The 22061-nt window shown below is 37.8% G+C and overlaps 1 protein-coding gene across 1 annotated transcript in view; it reads left to right on the top strand.

The window, feature by feature from the left end:
• The window catches only part of ZNRF2 (zinc and ring finger 2), a gene marked incomplete at both ends in the record, with an annotated part of 80255 nt that extends 58452 nt beyond the window's left edge, over window positions 1-21803 (top strand). Inside the window, 2 exons of the mRNA XM_080700927.1 lie at window positions 14770-14875; window positions 21746-21803. Of these exons, the coding sequence (XP_080557053.1) occupies window positions 14770-14875; window positions 21746-21803 (164 nt within the window). The remainder of the gene's footprint in view (window positions 1-14769; window positions 14876-21745) is intronic.
• Between the last annotated feature and the right edge of the window lie 258 nt (window positions 21804-22061).

Below are 22061 nucleotides of genomic sequence, written 5' to 3'. Positions count from 1 at the left end.
TAACCCAGGAACTTTAAATATTACTATAAATAAGTTCATTTGAAATAATTAAAGTTATAAAAAGGCAAATAGTCAAGGGAAAATGAGACTGAACAAAGAACAGGAAGATCTGAAAAATATTCAAATTTGAACTCTTCATGTGTTAGTCATAGGATTAAAATCTCACTGATTAAGCAGCAGATTAGATATAGCTACAAGGAGTATTCCTGAAATATAAGCTAGATCTGAGGAAATTACACAGAGTGTAACAGACAGAGATGGAAACTGAGAGGTATGTGGATGGAGTCTGAAATTAGAGCATCGATGGTAAGTATAATTAGAAAAGAGATGGTGCTGGGGAGAGGCACTGCTGGAAGGGACATGACAGGGACCCTTTTGGAATCACCGAAAGCTGGGGGTTCTCAGATTGGAAGAGCACGGTGTGATTAAGTGCCATAAATAAAAATAAACCCATATCTAGGGACACTGAATGAAATACCAAAACAAAGAGAAAATGTTAAAGTAGCACCAAATAATGTTCTCCCTGTTTGTGCTTGTGTTAACATTTTGCAATGCTTCTTTGTGGAGTAGTTTGAAATGTAGCAAATGTTTACTTTTTGAAACGAATGGGTCTGAAGTCGTCATCTAGGAAACTTACACCAGGCGTGGCGGCACACGCCTGTACAAATCCCAGTACTTGGGAGGCTGAGATGGGATCACAGTTTCCAGATCAGCCTCAGCAATGTAGCAAGACCGTCAGCAACCTAGTTAGACCGTTTTAAAGCAACAACAAATAGTAAGAGTAATAATAATAACAAGTCCAGTTTATTTGGCAGTAAATTCAGTTTTATTACCTTCTGTAAACACACAGCTACCCCAAAGTAGCACCATTTTCTGCTTAAAGTGTTTTAAAGTACAGTAGTGCTTTGTACAAAGTATGGATTTGGAATTCAACTTTCTGAGTTCAGATGCAGTTCTGTCACTTAGTGATTGTGTAATTTGTGTGTGTGTGTGTGTGTGTGTGTGGTACTAGGGTTGGAACCCAGGGGCTTTCTACCTGTGGGCTATACTCCCAGACCTATTTTATATTTTATTTGCAAACAGAGTCTCACTAAGTTACTGAGAGCCTCACTAAGCAGCTGAGGCTGGCTTCGAGCCTGTGCGATCCTCCTGTCTCAGCCTCCCAAGCGTGGGGATGACAAGCGGGTACTACCATGCCTGGTGTGATTGTGTAATCTTGATCTTGGAGTTCTCCCCAGTAAAAAGTAGAACTTAGGAAATGCACCTGTTTCATAGTTATTTGAGAAGCAAATGAGGAATTGTGCATAGTTCTTCAGGTGGTGACTGCCGAGTAAACAAGACCTATTACTGTTAGGAAGAAATACTGCCCTTAATTTTGAGAGGTAGGCAAGTAGTAGTGTCCTAACATACTAACAATATAAAGTTGTTTTCTTTATGCTTTTGTACATAGTTATTTATTCCCAAGTTAGGAATCTGAAAATCTTGCAGGACAATAACTAATAAAGGAATAGGGGATGGGCAGATAGCAGCTATCACATGATGGAACAACTTAAAGCTGCTCTTTAATGGAAAAATAGCATTCCTACTTTTGCTGAGCAACATGGTGGTCTATACAGCTGAAGTCTATAAAGTTTAAATTTGATGACAGGTAGATTGAGCACTAGAATTCTAGCAGAATTCTAGTAGAAGCATTTCTGTTTTGTACAGAAATAGAAATGTTACAAAAAGCTGACTGTACATAGGCAAATGTGTTTATGTTGAAGTATATATATATTATGGCTTATTATAAAATGCATAGAAGAGAAATTAAAAGTACATGGTTCAGTGAGAAAAAGAAAGTTCTGATGGATCTTGAAAACATGAAATAGATTTTACACTCATGTCTCTTTTCATTAATACTATCTGATAGGAAGTACCACATTATTTATTTAATGATTCTTAATTTGTTTCACTTCATAGATCTTCATATAAACCTTGCCCTTTGGGGGCTGTGCTCTTCTTTAATCACTTTCATCAGGGGTGTGTGTGTGTGTGTGTGTGTGTGTGTGTAAGTGTGTAAGTGTCTGTGTGTGTGTTAATCATTCACAGTATTCCAAATACGTTCACTTGAGTTTAAGAAGAAATCAGAGTGCAAGAGATCAGGTGAGCCAAGGTGGTGGTGCACGCCTGTAATCCCAGCACTTGGGAGGCTGAGACAGGAGGACCAGAGGTTTAAGGAATCCCCAGCCATGTAGCAAGACTCTCAGCAAGCTTGCAGGTCCTGTTTCACAACAAATGCACAAAATTAAAAAGGGCTGGAGGGGTAGCACCAACAGAGAATGGCCCTGGGCTCAACTTGCACTACCACACACAAACAAAAGATCAAGTGAAATAATGCTCAGAAACGCTTCTCTTCCCTTGTTAGTGGTTCTTATTTTGTTTTGGTTAGCTTGTGATATTGACACACTCTTATTTTAAGGAAGTTCCAATATAAATACTAATAAAATGCATTTTCAAATATATTGTCTCTTTGTATTTCCTTTGCTAAGGAGCAAAGCTGCACTCAGCCCACATCTGTGAACAGTTGTACCTCTTCACAAAATTATGTATGTATATGCAGTAAAAAAAAAAACAAAAAAAAAACGCACCCCCCCCCCCCTTTCTCTCTTTCGCTTTCTCTTTCCCCTTGCAGCACTAGGAATTGAATCCAGGGCCACTACTACTGACTACATCCCCAGCCATTTTTATTTTCAGACATGGTCTAAGTGGCCTAGCCTGGCCTTAAACTTATGATCTTTCTGCCTCGGCCTCCTAGGTAGCTGGCATTACAGGCATGTACCACATGACCCATATAAATTTTATTTTATATGGGTCTCTGTGTTATCCAGGCTGGTCTTGAACTTCTAGGATCAATTAATTTCCCACTTCAGATTCCCAAGTATCAGGCTACAGGCACATGCCACCACACCCTGCTATAAATTAGCCTTTAGGCCGGGCATGGTGGCACACACTTGTAATCCCCGCGCTTGGGAGGCTGAGACAAGAGGATCATGCGCAGCCGCGCTAGCCTAAAAAGGCCCTGTTTCCAAATAAAAATATATTTAAAAAAAAATAAGTCTGGGAGTGTAGCCCGGAGGTAGAAGGGCTTCCAGGAACCCCAGTACCACCAAATAAATAAGTCTTTATCTTCAAATTAATCATCCAAAGGGTAAAGAGTTAGAAAAGGGAGGGCATGTTTAGGAGTAACTAAGTAGATATGTAGGTGGGGGCAAAGGAGAGTGATAAAATTTAAGATGAAAAGATCAATTAGGGATATATATATATGGGGTATTCTACCCCCAACCCTATTTATTTATTATTTCACTCTGGCCTTGAACCTGTGGTCCTCTTTTCTCCCAAGTCCTGAGGTTGCAGGTGTGCGCCATGAGGCCCCGCCGTGCATCCACCTTTAACACCCTTTGCCCTGATGTTCACGCCATTGCCCTCAGTGTGCCTTCCAGGGATGGCAGGATTAAAACAGCGGCTGTGCATCTCACCCAACGTTTGACATGTCTTAAAGTGACATAAAAGTATGAAGAAATCGATTCTAGACAGTCCTATTCCTTTGCTATGTAAATATTTATGATACACTGATAATGCTTGATTTTTTCTATATTCAAATAGATTAAATTTGGAATTTCTAGCCTTTTTGGTCTCATTTTTTTTTTTTTTTTTTTTTGGTACATGTGTCTTCTTTTAGTCGTTCAATGCTCTACTTATTAACATTTCTCTCAATTCCCAGGCTTTCCCATGTAATGCCTTTTGGTACGAGGGATCTTATAAAACTGAAAACTCTTTGACGCTTGATATCTAGCACCCAGGTTTGGGTTTTTTAATTCCAATTCTCTGGTAGAAGGAAACAGGCTCCTTGTAGAAATGGCTGGTTCTAGGTCGAGGACTGGGAAAGTCAAGGTGAGCCTGGAGCCCTTTGAACTGTCTGAAAGCTTGGGACTCTCAACAAACCAAAGGATGAGGGCACTTCAGAGACACCGGAGCCACTCTGCAGAGTCCCTGGGGCCAAAGAGCCAAAGTAGAAAATAAATATGGCTAGTCCACGCTGATAAAAATGGACGAACACATCAATAAGCCTATACAGAAAAACAAAGCTTTACCTGGATATTCAGTCCTAAGAGGCAAACCATACGTTCTTTTGAGTTGAAAACAACAAATACAACAGCAAAAACTACAGTAGTTTGATTTAAGAAAGAATTTTTTCCTCCAATTTTTTCTTGCAGTACTGGGGATGGTGAGACCCTGATTTTTAATATATTTGTTTTAACTTTATTCGGTTTTATATTATGGAATTCTCATAGTGAGGTCTCCTATTAAGGTGTTACTTTTAATTTCAGATGTTTCTTATATTACTGAGTACACATGAGTACATATAAAATATATTTTATTATTCATTAAGACTCAGCTGGAACCTTTTGGTTAAATCATTAAGAAAGTTGTACATTGTATCTTTTGCTCAGTAGTATTTTTATTTTTATTTATTATTATTATTATTTTTTTTGCGGTACTGGGGATGGGACCCAAGGATATTCTACCTCTGAGCTACACCCCCAGTCCTATTTATTTTATTCTTTATTTTGAAACAGGGTCTCACTGAGTTTCAAAGGGCCTCACTAAGTAGCTGAGGCTGTCTCCACGAACTGTGATCCTCCTGTCTCAGCCTCCTGAATGCTGGGATTACAAGTGTGTGCCACCACGCCTGACCAGTAGTATTTTTAGATTTTCATTTTTCCTGTTAATGAACATGCTTGTTTGCATTCATTAAGAGCCTGTATCTTTCATGTTAAAGTTAATATCCAGTGTTACTATTGAGAAAGGCAGTTGTTCTTACTATTTGAACTTCAAAACTGATTTTGCTGATAGAGTCCTTGGGTTTTCTGGATATATAAGTGTCATCTGCAAATGAAGATAGTATTTTCAAGTGCTTATGTACCTGTTTTGTTTCTTTGTCTTGCTGCATTAATTTGATGCTAACAAACAGTGCTGGTGCAACAGGGAAGCTGCATCCTCAAGCCTGCAGTCCTGTCTCAGCCTCCCAAGTACCAGAATTACGGCAAGCGCCACCAGGCCCAGCTACCCCAGCCCTTTCTCTGATTTTTGAAACAAGAAACAGAGTCTTGACAGGTTGCCGAGAGTCTCACTGTTTTGCTGAGGCTGCCATGGAACCTGTCTCACCTCCTAAGTACTGGAATTATGGGTATGGGCCCCCACACCTGATTTTTATTTTCTTTTCCTCTGATGATTAGCCCATTTACATTTCTTAATATGTTAATCAGTTTTAATTTTGTTGTTATACTTTCCAGTGTTATGGCTTCTTAAAAATGTTTCACTTAAGGGCCAGTTTTCTTTGTTGTGTTTCTTTTAGTTAGGAGTAACTATTTTATTTTTTAATGATTACTTTTATAGCATAGTTTTAAGTCATATCCTAATGTTCAGGGGGTTTTGTTTGTTTGCTTTTTTCTTTTTTCTTTTGGGCTGGCCTCAAACTCGCCGTGCCCTGCCTTATCTTTCTAAATAGCTGGTACTATAGGCACGCTCCACTGTGCCCAAGCAGCACAAATGCTGCTAATTTTATTGTAAGAACAGTGATGGAATTAATATATTTTCCATTTCTCCCTCTCCTGCCCTTGTCTGTTTTTTGTTTTTGTTTTTTTATTCCCCAGTAGGATCAAACCCAGGGTCCAGAGAATAGCATTATGGGTCAGTGCCCCACCATGGCCCCCACACCTGTCCTGATCAGTCACTACACTGTCTCAGTTAACCCGTGTATCACCTCTCACCTTGTCCAGCCTTACCTTTGAAAACTTGTTAGGTACATACTGTATATATCATAGTCCCCCCTTTTTTTTTTTTTTACTCTTACAGTTCAGTAGACTCAGTATTCATTGCCAGTCTTTTTGCTTTCGTTTTTCTGGATCTCTTGGTTAGGTGAAGTGTATCCCTCTGTAAATCCTTTTAGGTGGAGTCACGAGGAATTCATAGTTTGCTAGATTTCTTTGGTGTTTAACACAGAATGATTAGCTATGTTATTCTTTGTTGTTTTGTTTCTATATACCAGTTTAGGTATAAAATATTTGGGTTACACTTTTCTTACCTGAGGACATTATAAGCATTTTTCCAGGCTTGTAAATGTAAAATGTTACGCGGAAGAGTCTGAACAAACCTGATTTTGTCTCCACTCCGCATTTTACCTTATGTGTGTGCTCTTACATCTTTGCCTGGGCTTATGGCAGTTGCTTCCTCACAGTTTTCAGCCTTTGTGGGTAATAATGCTGATTTGTTTGGTCTGGAGAGTGGATTAAGGTATTCTGTCATTTGTCACATACACATTTATATTATTAACTTGTAAATTTGGTACTTTTACCTTTCTTATATTTTTCTTTTCTGTGTGTGGTACTGGGAATTGAACCCAGAGGCATTCTACCTCCAAGCTATACCCCCAGCCCTATTATTTTATGTTTTATTTTGACACAGGGCCTCACTAAGTTGCATTCTGGCTCTGAACCTACAATGCTCCTGTCTCAGTCTCCCACGCTGGGATTAAAGGTGTGCACCACCATGTACAACAATTCATATTAGGATAAATCAGGTCTATCATCAGATGCAATAAATTAGATTTTTTTTTTCTACTAGAGATTGAGCCCAGGGGCATTCTACCTCCAAGCTACACCCTCATCTCTATTTTATTTTTATTTTGAAACAAGGTCTCACTAGGTTAATGAGAGCCTCAGAACTTGATGAGGCTGTCCTTAAACCTGTAATTCTTATGTCTCAGTCTCCCAAGTACTAGTATTACAGGCGTGCACCACCACACCCAGCTAGAAACTAGAATTCTATATATCATTTTGCCTAGAGTATTATAATACTAATGCATAAGACTAAAATATAAGGCTCTTTCTCTTCTGCTGTTTCTACAGGCTATGGGATAATTCATGGGCTAATGAATAAATGCAAAATGGTAACAATCCTTTGGAAAGGGCCAATTACTACTAAAAACGCCATGAAGGAAGCAAGGTGGCCAGCCACCCTATATATGCTGTCCTGTTTTGAGTTGACATTTTTAGGTTATTTCAATATTGCTATAGTAACCTTTGTTTGTAGTCAACTACTATTTAGTGCTCTTAGGTACTTACACATTCATTTGCTTTCATATTTTTAATCATTGGTATTAAAGACCATGTGAGGTGTAGGTATTATGGCTTGCAGTTCATTTGAAGAAAATGAAGCTCCAAGAGGCTGTGATTCGTCCATAGTTGTTGAAGCCTGTTCTTTGCGTGAGCTGGCCTTCCCTGGTGTTATCTACTAGATCTTCATAACAATCCTAAAGACAGGTCAAGCAGGTTTCATTATTATTACTCCCTTAGCTTGGAGAAAACTAACTCAGGGAAGAGTCTTTTCTTGCCAGTAATCATGTAGGTAGTGTTCAAAAACATACCTGCTCCATGTATTATCTGATTCTTAGCACTACCTATGAGATGGGTCTTGTCCCTATTATACTCCGAATATATATATATTTTTTGCTATATTACTTCCATTGCTTGACTCCTTTGTTATTGACAGTAAAAAATCCATATATGTTGTAACTTAATACATTAATGTAATAAGTAATAAGCTTGAAAATCAGGTAGAAATACTAGGTTTTCATTTTTTTAAGATTAATTTTTTCTTTCTAGTAAGTCAGAACAAATGAACCCGAAATTTTAGTTCAAAATATTTTTTTGTTCAAGATACAGATTATTCTATTTTCTTATGTATTCAACAGCTCCAAAAATTATATTCCTTTGTCATGTAGGCATTCATTTAGGAAAGTACTCACTTAGAGTGTAGCCAATCAGTATAATGGTTGAGGGGTGTGTGTGTGTGTGTGTGTGTGTGTGTGTGTGTGTGTGTGTGCAAGTGCGTGTGCTCAGATAGAGAGGGGTGTAAGAAAATTAGTTTGATTGGAAGTTGGGAAATAATTTGATAACCTAATAATGTCCCAGATGTTTTGTATGACTATATATCTAGTTTTCCATAAACTTCGTTTTGAGTTTGCTTTTAAAAAAAAAGACACATTAGAAACAAAGAGACCTGAGAACACTGAGTGTTCTAAATATGGAGTTAGAATTAGAATCTCTTTTATAAGTTTTAGTTTTTAGCATTTCTGGTTCGGATTTCATTTTATTTTAGTTATATTTTCTTGGAGAAGTTACCAAATATTAGTTTCTGATGTGTTCCCAAGTATATATTTTTAAAGTCAGCAAGAGTTACTAATTCAATTCTTTTATGAAGAAGAATTCTTAATTTTATGCAAAGGAAGCTAATTACATATTTAATAATTCTTAATTATATTTAAACTAAAAGCACTGATGAAGTAATTGGCAGCGGTATCTAGATAGAAAAGCTAGTGATTCCTAGTGGAACCAAATTAGTAAGGTTCTAAATGGACTAAAAGCCAACACTGACTGAAAACTTCAGTTGCAGATTAATAAAGGCGGTTCCCATATTTACTGTTATATTTAGCTTATGGTGAGAATGGTAGCTTCCCTTTGTGAAGTTTCATCTCTAACCCCATTATGGTATTTGAGTGCAATAATAGCATATGTATCTGAAATCTAGGACCTTAGTGTTAACTTTTTGAAGTCATTTAAGGAAAGTTTAATATCTGAAAGGATTAATACACCTTGTGAGTCCCAACTTTTCATACTTTGAGTAATTGCTTCTTACTAATGTTGTAAATTTTTTTAATTCTTGATTTTTCTAGGGATTATTTCACATTTCAGCTGCTTTTGTTTTCTACTGCTATCATTGAGGGTTCAAGAACAAAAAATAAGTCTTCAGGTAAAACGCCTGGTCCATATAGTGCTTGGCGTTGTATTGTGCTGGAAAGATCATCTATCTGTCTGGATGCTTGATCTGAAAACACAGTTGTGATGATTATAAAATTTCGCATGGACGTTTCTTGGCTGCCTCTAACAAATTCAGTCTTACTTGTTTATTTGTTTTGTTTAATTTTGGCTGTATGCTTTTTTCCATGTTGTCTTGATCTGCAATAAGTATATGGATATGTGCTTGAATCTGCTAAGTATTTTAATTTTGCATATTTGGCTGCTTGAGTTTTTTAAGTACTTTCTTTGGACAATGCAAACTTAAGAGCTCCAGAGGCTATAGTGAAATATCAATGTACAAAAGTTTGTAATTAGTTTATAAATGTGTGTTCATTAGTATATACCTTAAGGTTTTGTATTTTACCAGAATTAAATAAAATTGAAAATTCTGTTCCTCAGTTGGACTGACCACATTTCAAGTGCTATTTTCATGCCCTATGTAGCTAGCAGCTGTCATTGTAGGCTGCAGCACAGATAAGAGACTTTCATTTATTTTAGAATATTCCATTGGACAGGGTGATTTTAAACTGTAAAAATAGTTGCGTGTGAGCTCATTTCCGATACCATTTTTTAGCAATTTAATAACTCTGAAAGATAAAATGTAAGGCCGGGCGTGGTGGCGCACGCTTGTAATCCCCGCGCTTGGGAGGCGGAGACAGGAGGATCGCGCAGGTTCGAAGCCAGCCGCGCTGGCATAAGAGACCCTGTTTCAAAAATATAAAATAGGTCTGGGAGCGTAGCCCGGAGGCAGAAGGGCTTCCAGGAACCCCAGTACCACCAAAAAAAAAAAAAAAAAAAAAGATAAAATGTGACCAATCTTGAGAAAACTTTTCTAAATATGTAGCCATTTCCATGTTAAGTATTTCAAACTTAAACCTGTCTAAAACTGTTTATTTGCACCAGCTACTTTAATGTGAAATTATTTCTTATAGTATATAATTTATGAGTTAGGCCAAAAACCAAGGACTTAGCCAGCCTAAATTCACATCTTTTTTTTTTTTTTTTTTTTTTTTTTTTTTTTTTTTTTTTGGTACTGGGGATGGAACCCAGGGGTATTCTACCTCCAAGCTACACCCTGAGCCCTGTTTTTTACTTTGAAACAGGGTCTCACTGAGTTGCAAAGGCCTCTCTAAGTAGCTGAGGCTGTTTCCGAACCTCGATCCTCCTGTCTCAGCCTCCCGAATGCTGGGATTACAAGCGTGCGCCACCACGCCCGGGCAAAATTCAATCTTGACCCCATAACTGACTATTAGTAACTTCTGGTAAGTTACTTAAGTTCTTTGAGCCTCAGTTCCGTTTCTGTAAAATAGAGGTAACAATAATTACTCCATTGGATTAGTCTAAGGCTTAACTGTGTCTTAAAGTATATAACACAGTGAATATCTGTAATACTTTAAAATACAGAATGAAAGCACATTTATAAACAAGTTAGGCAGCATCATTTTCAAGGACTTGCTCCCCGCCTGGCGCTTATAATAAGGACCTAGAAGTGGCCAGGTCTGGAGTGTCTCACAGTAGTTCCTGGTCATGACAGTGTAGATCTGAAGCAGCTCGACTGAAGGCAAAGGACTAGAAAGATAATCAGCTGTGTTTTCAGAGAGGCCCATAAAGTCCTTCCTAATAAGCTAATGTTTTATATAGAATTTTTATAACTTATAAAGGTTTTTAATTTTTTTTAAATTTTGCCTTTATAATATACTAATGCCAAAGAATAATAAAAGTACATTTCAGAATTTGACTAACATTGTCAAGGTATGTAACTAATAGCATGGAAATTCATATTAAGTTTTCACCTTTAAACCTCAGCTTCCTCGGTTTCAACCTGCTCTTACTTTAATAGTATTCTATTTCTGAGGCAGGCATATATCACAAAATCTCTAAGGACTCTGGTGTGTGTGTGTGTGTGTATATATATATATATTTCCCCTCTGTTTAGAGACAATATTCCCCCAAGTGATTCTGGTGTCCACCTCTGGTTAAAAAACCATTTTTCTTTTCCAGTCTTTTTTTCCTTCCTGCTTCTGAGTGTCTAAATTAATACATAGAACTTAATAAGAGAAGGGGTTTGACTGCTAAGCAGTGCACCGAATTGACTTGTACTGCTCCAGAATTTGGGCAGGTGAGGAGCTGGAGAAGGCAGCACACACTTGGATTCCTCTGTGCCATCTCACACGTCTCCGTTGATTAGTACTTGTGGAGAGAGGAACTCAGAGTAGCCGACTGCGGTAGCTGAATCTGCTTGTGTTCCCTTCTGTAATAGAAACGTGGCTAGTTAGTAGTCTGCCCCAAGCAGTCCTCATCCTGAGGCACTGACACGCTCACGTGCATAGTTATGTTGTGAATGCTTTCAGCTGATTGTCTTAAGTTCATTCTTTCCCCAACCGTCTTGAAGATGTTTCAGTCAGCTAGTAGACTTAGTGGTATTTCCAGGCGCTATTTAACTATGTATCACATTACTAATAACTTTTTCACAGGTGTGAAACCTAGTTCCCCTTGGGAAGGCATTAAACCCAAAACTCCCTTGTGAATGAAAGCTCAGAGTCATAAGCAGTGGGAGAGGGGATTACTCTAGCAGACCCTCAGGTAGGCAAAACTTAATTACATTGCACAATGAATTTTCAAAACTGAAATGCTTTCAAACACACAGATGCCTTTGGAAATGGTCTTTTAAAGCGTGGAAATTGAGCATTTCCTATTTGAGGCAGTAATGATACGGTTTTCATTTCTGTTGGATGGGGTTGTGTACGTGTGTGTGGTACTAGGGACTGAACCCAGGGCGCTCTGCCACTGAGCCGTATCTCCAGCCCTTTTTATTTTTTATTTTGAGACTGAGTATTCCTAAATTGCTGGTGCTGGCCTCAAACTTTCAAGACTTAAGTACTGAGATTATAGGCGTTGACCACGGTGTCTATAAGGTTTTATAGCAAGAATGAACCATCTTTTTAGAGTTAATTATCAAAATGCACTTGAGTTTTAACTTAATTTTCTGAGCAGAGATAATTTTACTAGAAGATATCATAGTAAATCTTGGGCTGCTACACCTTGAAAACTCTTTGTTTAGGATGTGTTTATGTATATGTGACCCTTGACACAGAAAACACAGTTCTGGTTATTTTTTATTACTTGAGCTTAAGGGAACTTACGATTAAAATGACTGACTTTAAATCATTCTGAACTAAACTGAAAAGATTTTTAAACTCATACCAGCAAAATATTTGAGGAATAAACATTGTCCCTGTCAATTTTAAAAATAGCATTATTATACAGCCAGGTGTCACAGAACATGTCTGTAATCCTCGTATTTGAGAGGCTGAAACAGGAGGATTGCAGGTTCAAGGCCAACCTCAGAAACTTAGCAAGACCCAGTTTCAAAAGAAAATGGGGCAGGGGTATGGCTCAGGTAGAATACCCCTGGATTCAGTCCCCAGGATCACAAGATGGGGAAAAGTATATATATAGTTATACATACAATATAGATAATTAAAGTATTATTTTGTCAATTACAGATTGAATTTGTCTTTGTGCACATTTTCCTATAGAATAAAATTCAGAAGTATTAAAATTAATGAAATATTTTGATTTAATTAAATATAAAATGCATTAGTTAAATATTTCAGTTACAATTTAAAATTATTCTGATCTTAAAGACCTAAGTAAGATCTTAAAAACCCTGTCACAATAAAGAGATTGGACCTGGTCATATGACACCATAAAGTGTTGCAAAACATTCTTGCACTTAATGGATTTCTAGTTACTTTCATCTGGTGTTGAAAATCTATTACTTGAGTTTATATAGCAAGAATATGCTAATATCATTTCTTCTAAAAGGTGGATTATTTCATTTTCTTCATTTATGACAAGTGAAATATAAGGGTTTGTTTATAATTAAATTTCCATGTATTGTTACTGCATTCCAAAAGGTGGGAAATATAATACTATTATTGTAGCTCCATCAGCTGTCAGACACACCTCTTTGTCACACTTAAGCATCTCTGAAAATGGGTTGATTCTTAATGTGTGTCATAGTTTAATGGGAACATTTGTTTTTTTATTCCATTTATAAAACTAGTAATAACATCCTTGAATTATTGATGTCTTCAGTAATAAAAAGGTTGACTTTGAAGTTTATCATAACTTTATATTCACATATTTCTTGCTTATAATGTCAATATGCTTTTGTGGTGAAAAATGAGGAGTAGAAATATTCCGTTTTATTTAGAATTACAAACCTTTGCTCAAAGTTTCCAGTGTTCTTCCTTTCCTTCTGCTGTCCTCCTAGTTAGATGCTTCCCGTTAATTTGATTTTCTCTCTGAATCTTCCACTGAAAGGTGTCCAGAATACTAAGAGAAAAATGGAGATCACGAAACAGAGAAAAAAACTTGGGGTCCAGGAAGGGGTAGGAGTAGTGAAGAGGAAAACGGAGAAAGGGAACCCGAGGGAAGTGGTGCTGCGTAGTCTTCCCACAGTGCTAGGGATTGAGCCCTCCCAGCCTCCAAGTACTGGGATGATAGGCGTGCACCATCAGGGCTGCCTAGCAGTTTTCATTTATCCAGCCTTGTTTATCCAGCAATCTTTTCCTGCTTAATTCTCTGTAATAGATTAGCTTCTGATTCCGTATTGTGTGCTCCTCCTCAGGGCCTTTCCTTATTCTGCAGGCATTTGTCCCGTTAGCACCTCCAGCGGGTATTCCCCTTTGCTGGGCCAGATAGACTCTGTTCCTCCTGGATGCGCTGCTCAAAATGGAGGGGACTGTACGTCCCCAAGCAGTGTTCTTTCATTCACACTCTTCAGTCATGGCATGTTTTAGTTATTCTGAATTTTAGGAGAGTAGCGGAGGATGTCTGGTAGGCAAGATTTAAAAAAAAAAAAAGTTTAACATTAAAATGTTGTTTAGTTTATAATTTCAGTATAAAAGATGAATCAAGAAAACGTTTTTTTAAAGGGACTTTTGCTTTATGGTAAGAGGTTTAACCTCAGATTACTTCAAACACATCATAGTTTTTTTTATTGTTTTGTTTTATTGTTTTTGTGGTTTTAGGGATGGAACCCAGGGGCATTTGACCTCCGAGCTACACCCTCTGCCCTATTTTTTTGTTCTTTCTTTTGAGACTGGGTCTCACTAAGTTGCGGAGGGCCTCACTAAGTAGCTGAGGCTGTCTGCGAACCGCGATCCTCTGGTCTCAGCCTCCCGCATGCTGGGATTACAAGCGTGCGCCACCACGCCCGGCAAACACGTCGTAGTTTTATAAAATTCCTGCAGAGCTTATGAAAGTCACTCTAGTTGCTGTCTGAGGTCAGCTTGGCATTGTTATAGAAGGTGATTTTGAAGAATTGCTGTATTCATATCTGAAATCTTCAAGTTTCCCAAAAGTTCTGTGTGTGTGTGCATGCGCGTGTGTGTGTGTGTGCGCGCGCGTGTGTGTGTAAAAGTCCCTTATACAGGATTTCTTTTTATATTTTAAAATTTAAAAATTACAAGAGAGTTTTATTTTCGTGTCTTTTTGTTACACTGTAATCTTTTTTTAATAATCTTAGGCACCAAACTAATAATGAATAGTAGGATAAATAAACTCCAAGTTATAAATAACTGACTTACTGATCTTAGAGCAAAATCTCTTGCAAGTTGGAGGATCCTGTACCATTCTTGCTTACTGTAACACCTCAATAAAATGGAAATGTGAGACACTGTCTATAAGTAAAAGTAAATACTGTTCGCTCTTTCGTGAATAGTCTTTCAAATATAGATGCTGGGTATTGTGTCCTTCTGATAAGACGTATGCTGGGATTTCTACTTTTTATAAAGTAGTATTCACATAAGGACTTTCAATTTGGGCTAATTTTGTTGTCCGGGATTCATGTTTTTCTCCACAGAGGATGTGCTGAGTAAAGACGCTGGGGAGTGTGCAATATGCCTGGAAGAACTGCAGCAGGGAGACACCATCGCACGCCTGCCGTGCCTCTGCATCTACCATAAAGGGTGCGCTTGTCTTTATATTATCTTGTTGATGTCAGAGGGAAAGACGATCGTCGTTCCGAACATATAGTTAGGGCTGTAAGGTTTGCGGTGGTTATTTATCCTTCACTGAAACTCCTCCCTCAACTTCTTAAAATGTAATTACCTTGTTTCTTCCTGCTAGGCTAAGGCTTGAACCCACATCTGTTTAATCCAAAGGCTACTGTTCTGTCAGCATTCACCATGACCTGGGTATGATCTGTAGCTTCTTAAATAGGTTGCTCACACAGTCCTCATAACCACCTCAGTTTACAAAGGGGAAAAGCATGCTCAGGGTAACGGGGTACCTCCAGCGGTGCGCTGCTCGTCAGCGGCAGAGCTGAGATCCAGCAGATCCAGAACTTCCTGGACTCCAAAACCCATCTGGTTTCTTATGTAGTCTCGTTGCTTTCCAAGCAATAGTCTATGCTTCAAACACAGCTATGTAAGGTATCCACAAAAAGAATATAAAAGTGTAGCTTAAACCAGCAAAAAGAATAAGGTGGAATTATACTTAACGGCGGGGGTGAGGAAAGCATAGAGAGAACAGTACATCACCAGAACAAGGAGGCACAGATGAATCCAGATGCCAATAATCATAATCTGTCAGGAACAAACTCACCATTTGAAAATAGATTAAAAGATCAGAGCCGGGCGTGGTGGCGCACGCTTGTCATCCCAGCATTTGGGAGGCTGAGACCAGAGGATCACGGTTCGAGGACAGCCTCAGCTACTTAGTGAGGCCCTTTGCAACTCAGTGAGACTCAGTTTCAAAATAAAGAATCAAAAATAGGGCAGTGGGTATAGCTCAGAGGTCAAATGCCCCTGGGTTCCATCCCCAGACCCGCAAAAAAAAAAAAAAAAGATTGGGATATGTTGTTGATAAGGAATACACTCAGCCACTATAACATAGAGGAGTATGAAAGTATAAGGGAAGAAAACTGTATCCAGCAGATACCAGCTAGAAGAAAGCAACAAAGCTAACGAAGGTCGCAGAGTTCATATCAGAAAGCATTACTAAGGGGTACATAGAGTTACTAAGTAATGATGAAAACAGCTTTACTGTATCTAAAACATTCCCAAAATATTTATAAAACTGTCTGAAAAAGTTGACAATTCCACAGGCCAGGTGTGGTGGTGCACACTTGTAATGCTAGTACTTGGGAGGCTGAGACAGGAGTCTTTCAGGTTCAAGGCCAGCCTCAGCTACTTAGTAAGACCCTGTTCCCAAATAAAGAATAAAAAAATGGGCTGTGGTATAGCTCAGAGGTAGAATGCTCCTGGGTTCAATCCTTAGTACTGTAAAAGGGAAGGAAGGGAGGGAGGGAGGGAGGGAGGGAGGGAGGGAAAGAGGAATTGACAATTCTATCATAATAGGAAACTTCAACCCACCTCTCACTGAATCAAATGGACACACAAAAAAGTAAAAATTTAGAAAATTTGATCCGTGTTGTTTACCAAGATTACCCTAATGTATGTGTGTGTCTCTGCTTCACAATTAGAACACTGTCTTTTCAAGCACGCGTGAAGTATTACAGAAATGGATCATGTCCTAGCCCCAACACATATCTCAGCCAACTACAAAGAGTTGGTACCACAGAGCTTTATTCTCAGGCCACTGTTAGAAGTCAATAATGAAGTCAATAATAAAAAGAAACAATCTTCAAATAATAAACAAATAATAAAACAAATAATAAAAAGAAACAGTACTTTTAATAAATTCCTTTGGATCAAAGACAAAATAATAATAGAATTTAGAAAATAAAAAGAATGAGTGTGTGTGTGCGTGTGTGTGTGCGCGCGCGCGTGTGTGTGTTACTAGGAATGGAACCTAGGGGCATTCAAGCTCTGAGCTACACCCCCAGCCCTGTTTTCTTTTTATTTTGAAACAGGGCCTTACTAGATTGATGAAAGTCTCACTGCTAGCTGAGGCTGTCCTCGAACCTGCAGTTCTCCTGTCTCAGCCTTCCAAGTACTGGGATTACAAGTGTGTGCCACCATGCCCAACTCATAATTTTTTAAATATACCTGGAGTCATCATTGGGAGAAGAGGTTCATGTTAGAGTGGATAGAAACATTAAAAATTTAAAAGTGAAGTTTCTTAAGAAATTTGGAAAGTACCAGTAGAATAATCACAAAAAAAGTAAAAGAAAATAATGAAGATCAGAGAAGAAAATAATGAAATAAAAAATGACACACTAGAGTCCATCAAAGTCAAGAGTTGTCCTTTGAGGAAAAAACAAACTAGTAAAATTGCCTCTAGAAGTGAAGAAGAGGATTTTATGTAGCAATAATTAAAAATAATTGGCAAGTGCTTTATACTTGAATTTAAAAATTTAAACAAATAGATAATTTCTTTAAAAATGTACTTTTTTAAAAATTGAAAAAAGGAATTGAATAATAACTATTATAAGTAATTAGTAAGAATAGCCCTGCAAAACAATAGCTAGAACATAGAAAATTCTAAAAAAGTGGCCTTAAGAAACAGTTTGGCGATGAGTTCTGCTAGTCATCCAAAGACCACCATCTGTACAATCTTAAATTCACTCGGAAGGTAGAAGAAAATGGAAGTCTCCCCCATTTTGTCAATGTAGTATAAACTTGATACCAAAATCAGACAGGACAGTGTAAGAAGGAACATTAGATTACACTCTGATATATGGACATAGATACAAAAAAAAATCCAAAAACACATTAGGAAGCAAATTTAACAATATACATCTAAAATAATACCTCATGACCAAATTGGATTTATACTAGGAATGAAAACATACTAAAAGATTTGAAAATTTATATATGTATTTGACCACATTAATAATTTAAAGGAGAAAGACCACTAACTCAATAAATATAAGAAAACTTTCAGTAAAGTTCTGTACTCAGCCGGGCGTGGTGGCGCACGCTTGTCATCCCCGCGCTTGGGAGGCGGAGACAGGAGGATCGCGCAGGTTCGAAGCCAGCCGCACTGGCGCAAGAGATCCTGTTTCCAAATAAAAAAAATATAAAATAGGTCTGGGAGTATAGCCTGGTGGTAGAAGTGTTCCATCCCCAGTATTACCAAAAAAACATTTTTTTTGTACTTATATACTTATACACTGATGATTTTAAAACAAAAGCTAAGAATAAATACTAGATAAATTATTAAAATTAGTGTTCATCAGGGTTTTCAGATCAAAATGGAAACCTGATGCATTCATATCTCAGTAAGAAAAAAGAAAACTATTCTTTAAAAAAATAACATTAAAGACAACAGAAATGATAAGGTATATTAGGAATAAATTTTACAAGAGATTAGCAAGCTTTTTCTTTGAAAAAAATTTAAACTGTTTTGAAAGTTATATGAAATATAAAATAAATGTGGAAGTACACCATATTGTATGTAGGAAAACCCAATGTCATAAAGATGTTTTACCCCAATTAATCTATGTAGTTAATACTATCCCAGTCAAGTCTTAACTAATTTCTTCATGTAAATAACAAATTGATTCTAAAAGTACATATTGGCCAAAGAGTAGAAGGACCAGAGCAGCGAAGGTGAGTACCGTGTTGGGGAGACTGGTCCTGTACAGATGTGTTGTAAGACTAAGTCAGGAGCCTGTGAGAAAGGCACAGGCAACACCGGGGCGGGGCAGCTCGTACACACTTGGTACCTGCGTGGAGCGACATCTTGGCCTGGGTTCAGAATGTGCGCTCGAGTCAGGACTTAGAAGCTGTGACTTCCATTCTCTCCACTCACGGCCCATTTAATCCTGGTCAGTGTATTCAGTTTCTCTCTCTCTGAAATTGTAGGGCGAGGACTGTAGTACCGAATTTATATAGTTAAAAAGGGTTTACATAAGGTTTGGAAAATGGTGCTACTAGTAGGTGCAAAATAGTGTTTTGAATAAGTTAAGAAATTGATTTGCCAGAGATAGGATTACAGTGTCGTAGAGCAAGTACAAACTGTACGGTAAATGATCCTGGGATGGACTGGTTATTGATAGGACAAAACAGTTGAATTCCTATGTTTGAAATGAAAATCCATTCAAGTTTCTCTGAATGCAGCCTTTGAAAATCAAAATCTAAAGCAATGAGGAGAAAAAGTGAAATTTTTTTTAACCTCTTCATAAGGAATTTTTTTTTTTGTCTAAGACATGTCCCTCCAAAAATTGACCTAAGATAAATTTGATTGAGTTAAAAAATTAAAGCTTATTTGCATCATGACACTGTAAAAAATTTAAATAATTAGACCTAAGACCCAGAGTTGCTTTCAGCACTTGACAAAGGTTTTGTGGGGGTTTTTTTGTTTTTGTTTTTGTTTTTTTTTTTGGTGGTACTGGGGTTCCTGGAAGCCCTTCTACCTCCAGGCAACACTCCCAGACCTATTTTTACATTTTTATTTGGAAACAGGGTCTCCTAAGCCTGCGCGATCCTCCTGTCTCTGCCTCCCGAGCGCGGGGATTACAAGCGTGCGCCACCACGCCCGGCTAAGGTTTTGTTTTATATCTGTAATAATGTTCTCCTTCAGTCACTTTTCTGAATAATGCAGTTAACTCGTTGCAGTTGGTAGATGGAAGAGTGGTGATGGTGACACCATCTTGTACTGGTCCATACGTAGTATTCCCAGCACATTAGCGTTTGGCTCCATCAGCAACAGGAGATGAAGACGCCATGTTACCACTGCAGCTAGAGGAGAGCGCAGTGCTGCGCGTGCCCGTGCAGGCAGGCCGCGGGCTGGGAAAGTGCTTAGTTCACACTTCTCATGTTTTGCACATTGCCTTTTGTCTCATATCCCATCATTTCCATCCTTCCTTAATCTTTTTTCTATAATGCTAATATCCTTTTTAAATACAGCATTTTATTTATTGGAAATGAACATGCCTTTCTTCTGGTTACAAAACTATGTTAGAGTGTTCTGCCTTTAATCTGATTTTCCCCCATAATCCTTATTACTTTTAGTTTACAATTTTGTAAAAAGCAAGGATTATTAAGAAAAAGACAAATCAAAGTAAAAAAAATTGCAAAAGACTGAGACAGGAGGATCACAAGTTCACAGTCAACCTTAGCTACTTAGGCTCTTTACAACTTGGTGAGACCCTGTTTCAAAATAAAGAATAAAAAATAGGACTGGGGGTGTAGTTCAGAGGTAGAGTGCCCCTGGGTTCAATCCCCAGTTCTGCAAGAAAAAAAGAAATAGTCATGCTAAATTGCTTAGATTGGCCTTAAATCTTCAATCCTCCTGTCTCAACCTCCCAAGTATTAGGATTACTGGTGTGTGCCAATGTGTCCCGCTGAGAATAAAATTCTTAATGACAACAGAAATTGTTTGGGGTACTTACCATATGAATGGGGCACATGACCTTAGCTTAAGTTGCTGGAGGATGGCCTTGAACCTTCAACCCAAGATCTTCCTGGACTAGAATAACAGGTGTGCCCACCTGCCCTGCTTATTTTGTTGTTGTTGCTGCTGTTTTTGTCTCCTTTGTGGTACTAGAGAGTGAGTCCAAGAGCATTCTACCTCTGAGCTACACTTCCAGCCCTACTTTATTTTTATTTTGAAACAGGATTTCACTAGGTTGACGAGTCTCACTACTTGCTGAGTCTGTCCTTGAACCTGTGCTCCTCTGGGCTCAGCCTTCCAAGTAGTTGGGATTGCAGACTTAGCACCATGCTCAGCTTCTCTCTGTCATTTTCACCTACCAAATCAACCTGTCAGGATATGAGGATGATCAATATTAATTGTGTGCTTTGGCATATAACCTAAGTCTTTTAGTTTTAGGCATTTGACCTGATAGTGCTGAACACTTTGAATCCTTCTTGGGTGACTTAATACCTATTGAGCAAGTTAATATTTAAAACCCAGTTTGTCATCTATCATAGTACTGTGAATTAGAGCTTCCTGCAGTGCTGGGAATGTCCTCTCTCTGCTGTCCAGTAGAGTCGCCTTTAGCCTATCACTGTGGGGAACTTGAAACACGTGACTAGTGTGACTTTGCAATTGGATTTTTTCTTCACTCTTAGCAAATTTAAATTTAGAAAACCTTGTCGGGCGTGGTGGTGGCGCACGCTTGTAATCCCCGCGCTTGGGAGGCAGAGACAGGAGGATCGCGCAGGTTCGAAGCCAGCCATGTGTGCTGGCTTAGGAGACCCTGTTTCCAAATAAAAATATAAAATAGGTCTGGGAGTGTAGCCTGGAGGTTGAAGAGCTTCCAGGAACCCCAGTACCACCAAAAAAACCCCAACAAAATAAATAAATTAATTAATTAATTTAGAAAACCACATGTAGCTCTTGATTACCTCATTGCATAATATAGGTCTACAATGAGGATAATTATATGCACCCTAATATTTAACTCCAAATAAAAATAAGATCATAAAATATCCTGTAGGTTCAAATGAATAACGTATGTTTGTGTATTGCAGGTGCTCTTTTAAAGTGTAATACAATATTGTTAAGGCTTGAAATTTTAAAGCTATTTCTATTACATTGATAAAAGGTGACATGAACAGGTTGATATGTGCATGAAGAATTATTTTGAAGAGAAATACCTTTACTTTTTTTCTACTTTTTCGGATTTGTACCTTCATTTTGAATATTTGGTAAAGTAGTTCTTAAGATTGTCTTTAGGTATTGGTTTTGTTTAAATAATAGCATAATTTTAATTTTTATATTATAGGATATATTTGGGAAGATTTTTTCCATAATGGTTTAGAATATTCACTATAATAAATGTTTATCTTGTACTTACATATGCCAGATATTAGAAATAATTGGTCCTTCAAAAATACACTAAAGTCAAGCAATAAACATTTTAATTTTGGCTGTCATAATGTACGCAATTAGACATAATTTTTTCTGATTTTGTTCTTTTCTAGCTGCATAGATGAATGGTTTGAAGTAAATAGATCTTGTCCTGAGCACCCTTCAGATTAAGCATCAGATTCCTGTTTTATAGGTAATTCTTTTTTATTTTACTTTTTAAAATGTTACATGGTTACATATTTTCAGCCCTCATTTTTATTTAAGCATATTTATTCAATGAGGCACATGTGTGTGCCCTTCTGTATGTACATGTGCGGTCTAGATACTTTGTTAAACTACTGTGTAAAAAAATCACATAGAAAAATACATGAAAGGAGCTGGGCGTTGCTTAGTAACAGTGCATTAGAAGACACAGGGTTGGGTCCCCAG

The sequence above is a fragment of the Muscardinus avellanarius genome (assembly GCF_963383645.1).
Source record: "Muscardinus avellanarius genome assembly, chromosome: 9".
Taxonomy (NCBI): domain Eukaryota; kingdom Metazoa; phylum Chordata; class Mammalia; order Rodentia; family Gliridae; genus Muscardinus; species Muscardinus avellanarius.
This window is presented reverse-complemented; position numbering and strand designations above follow the sequence as displayed.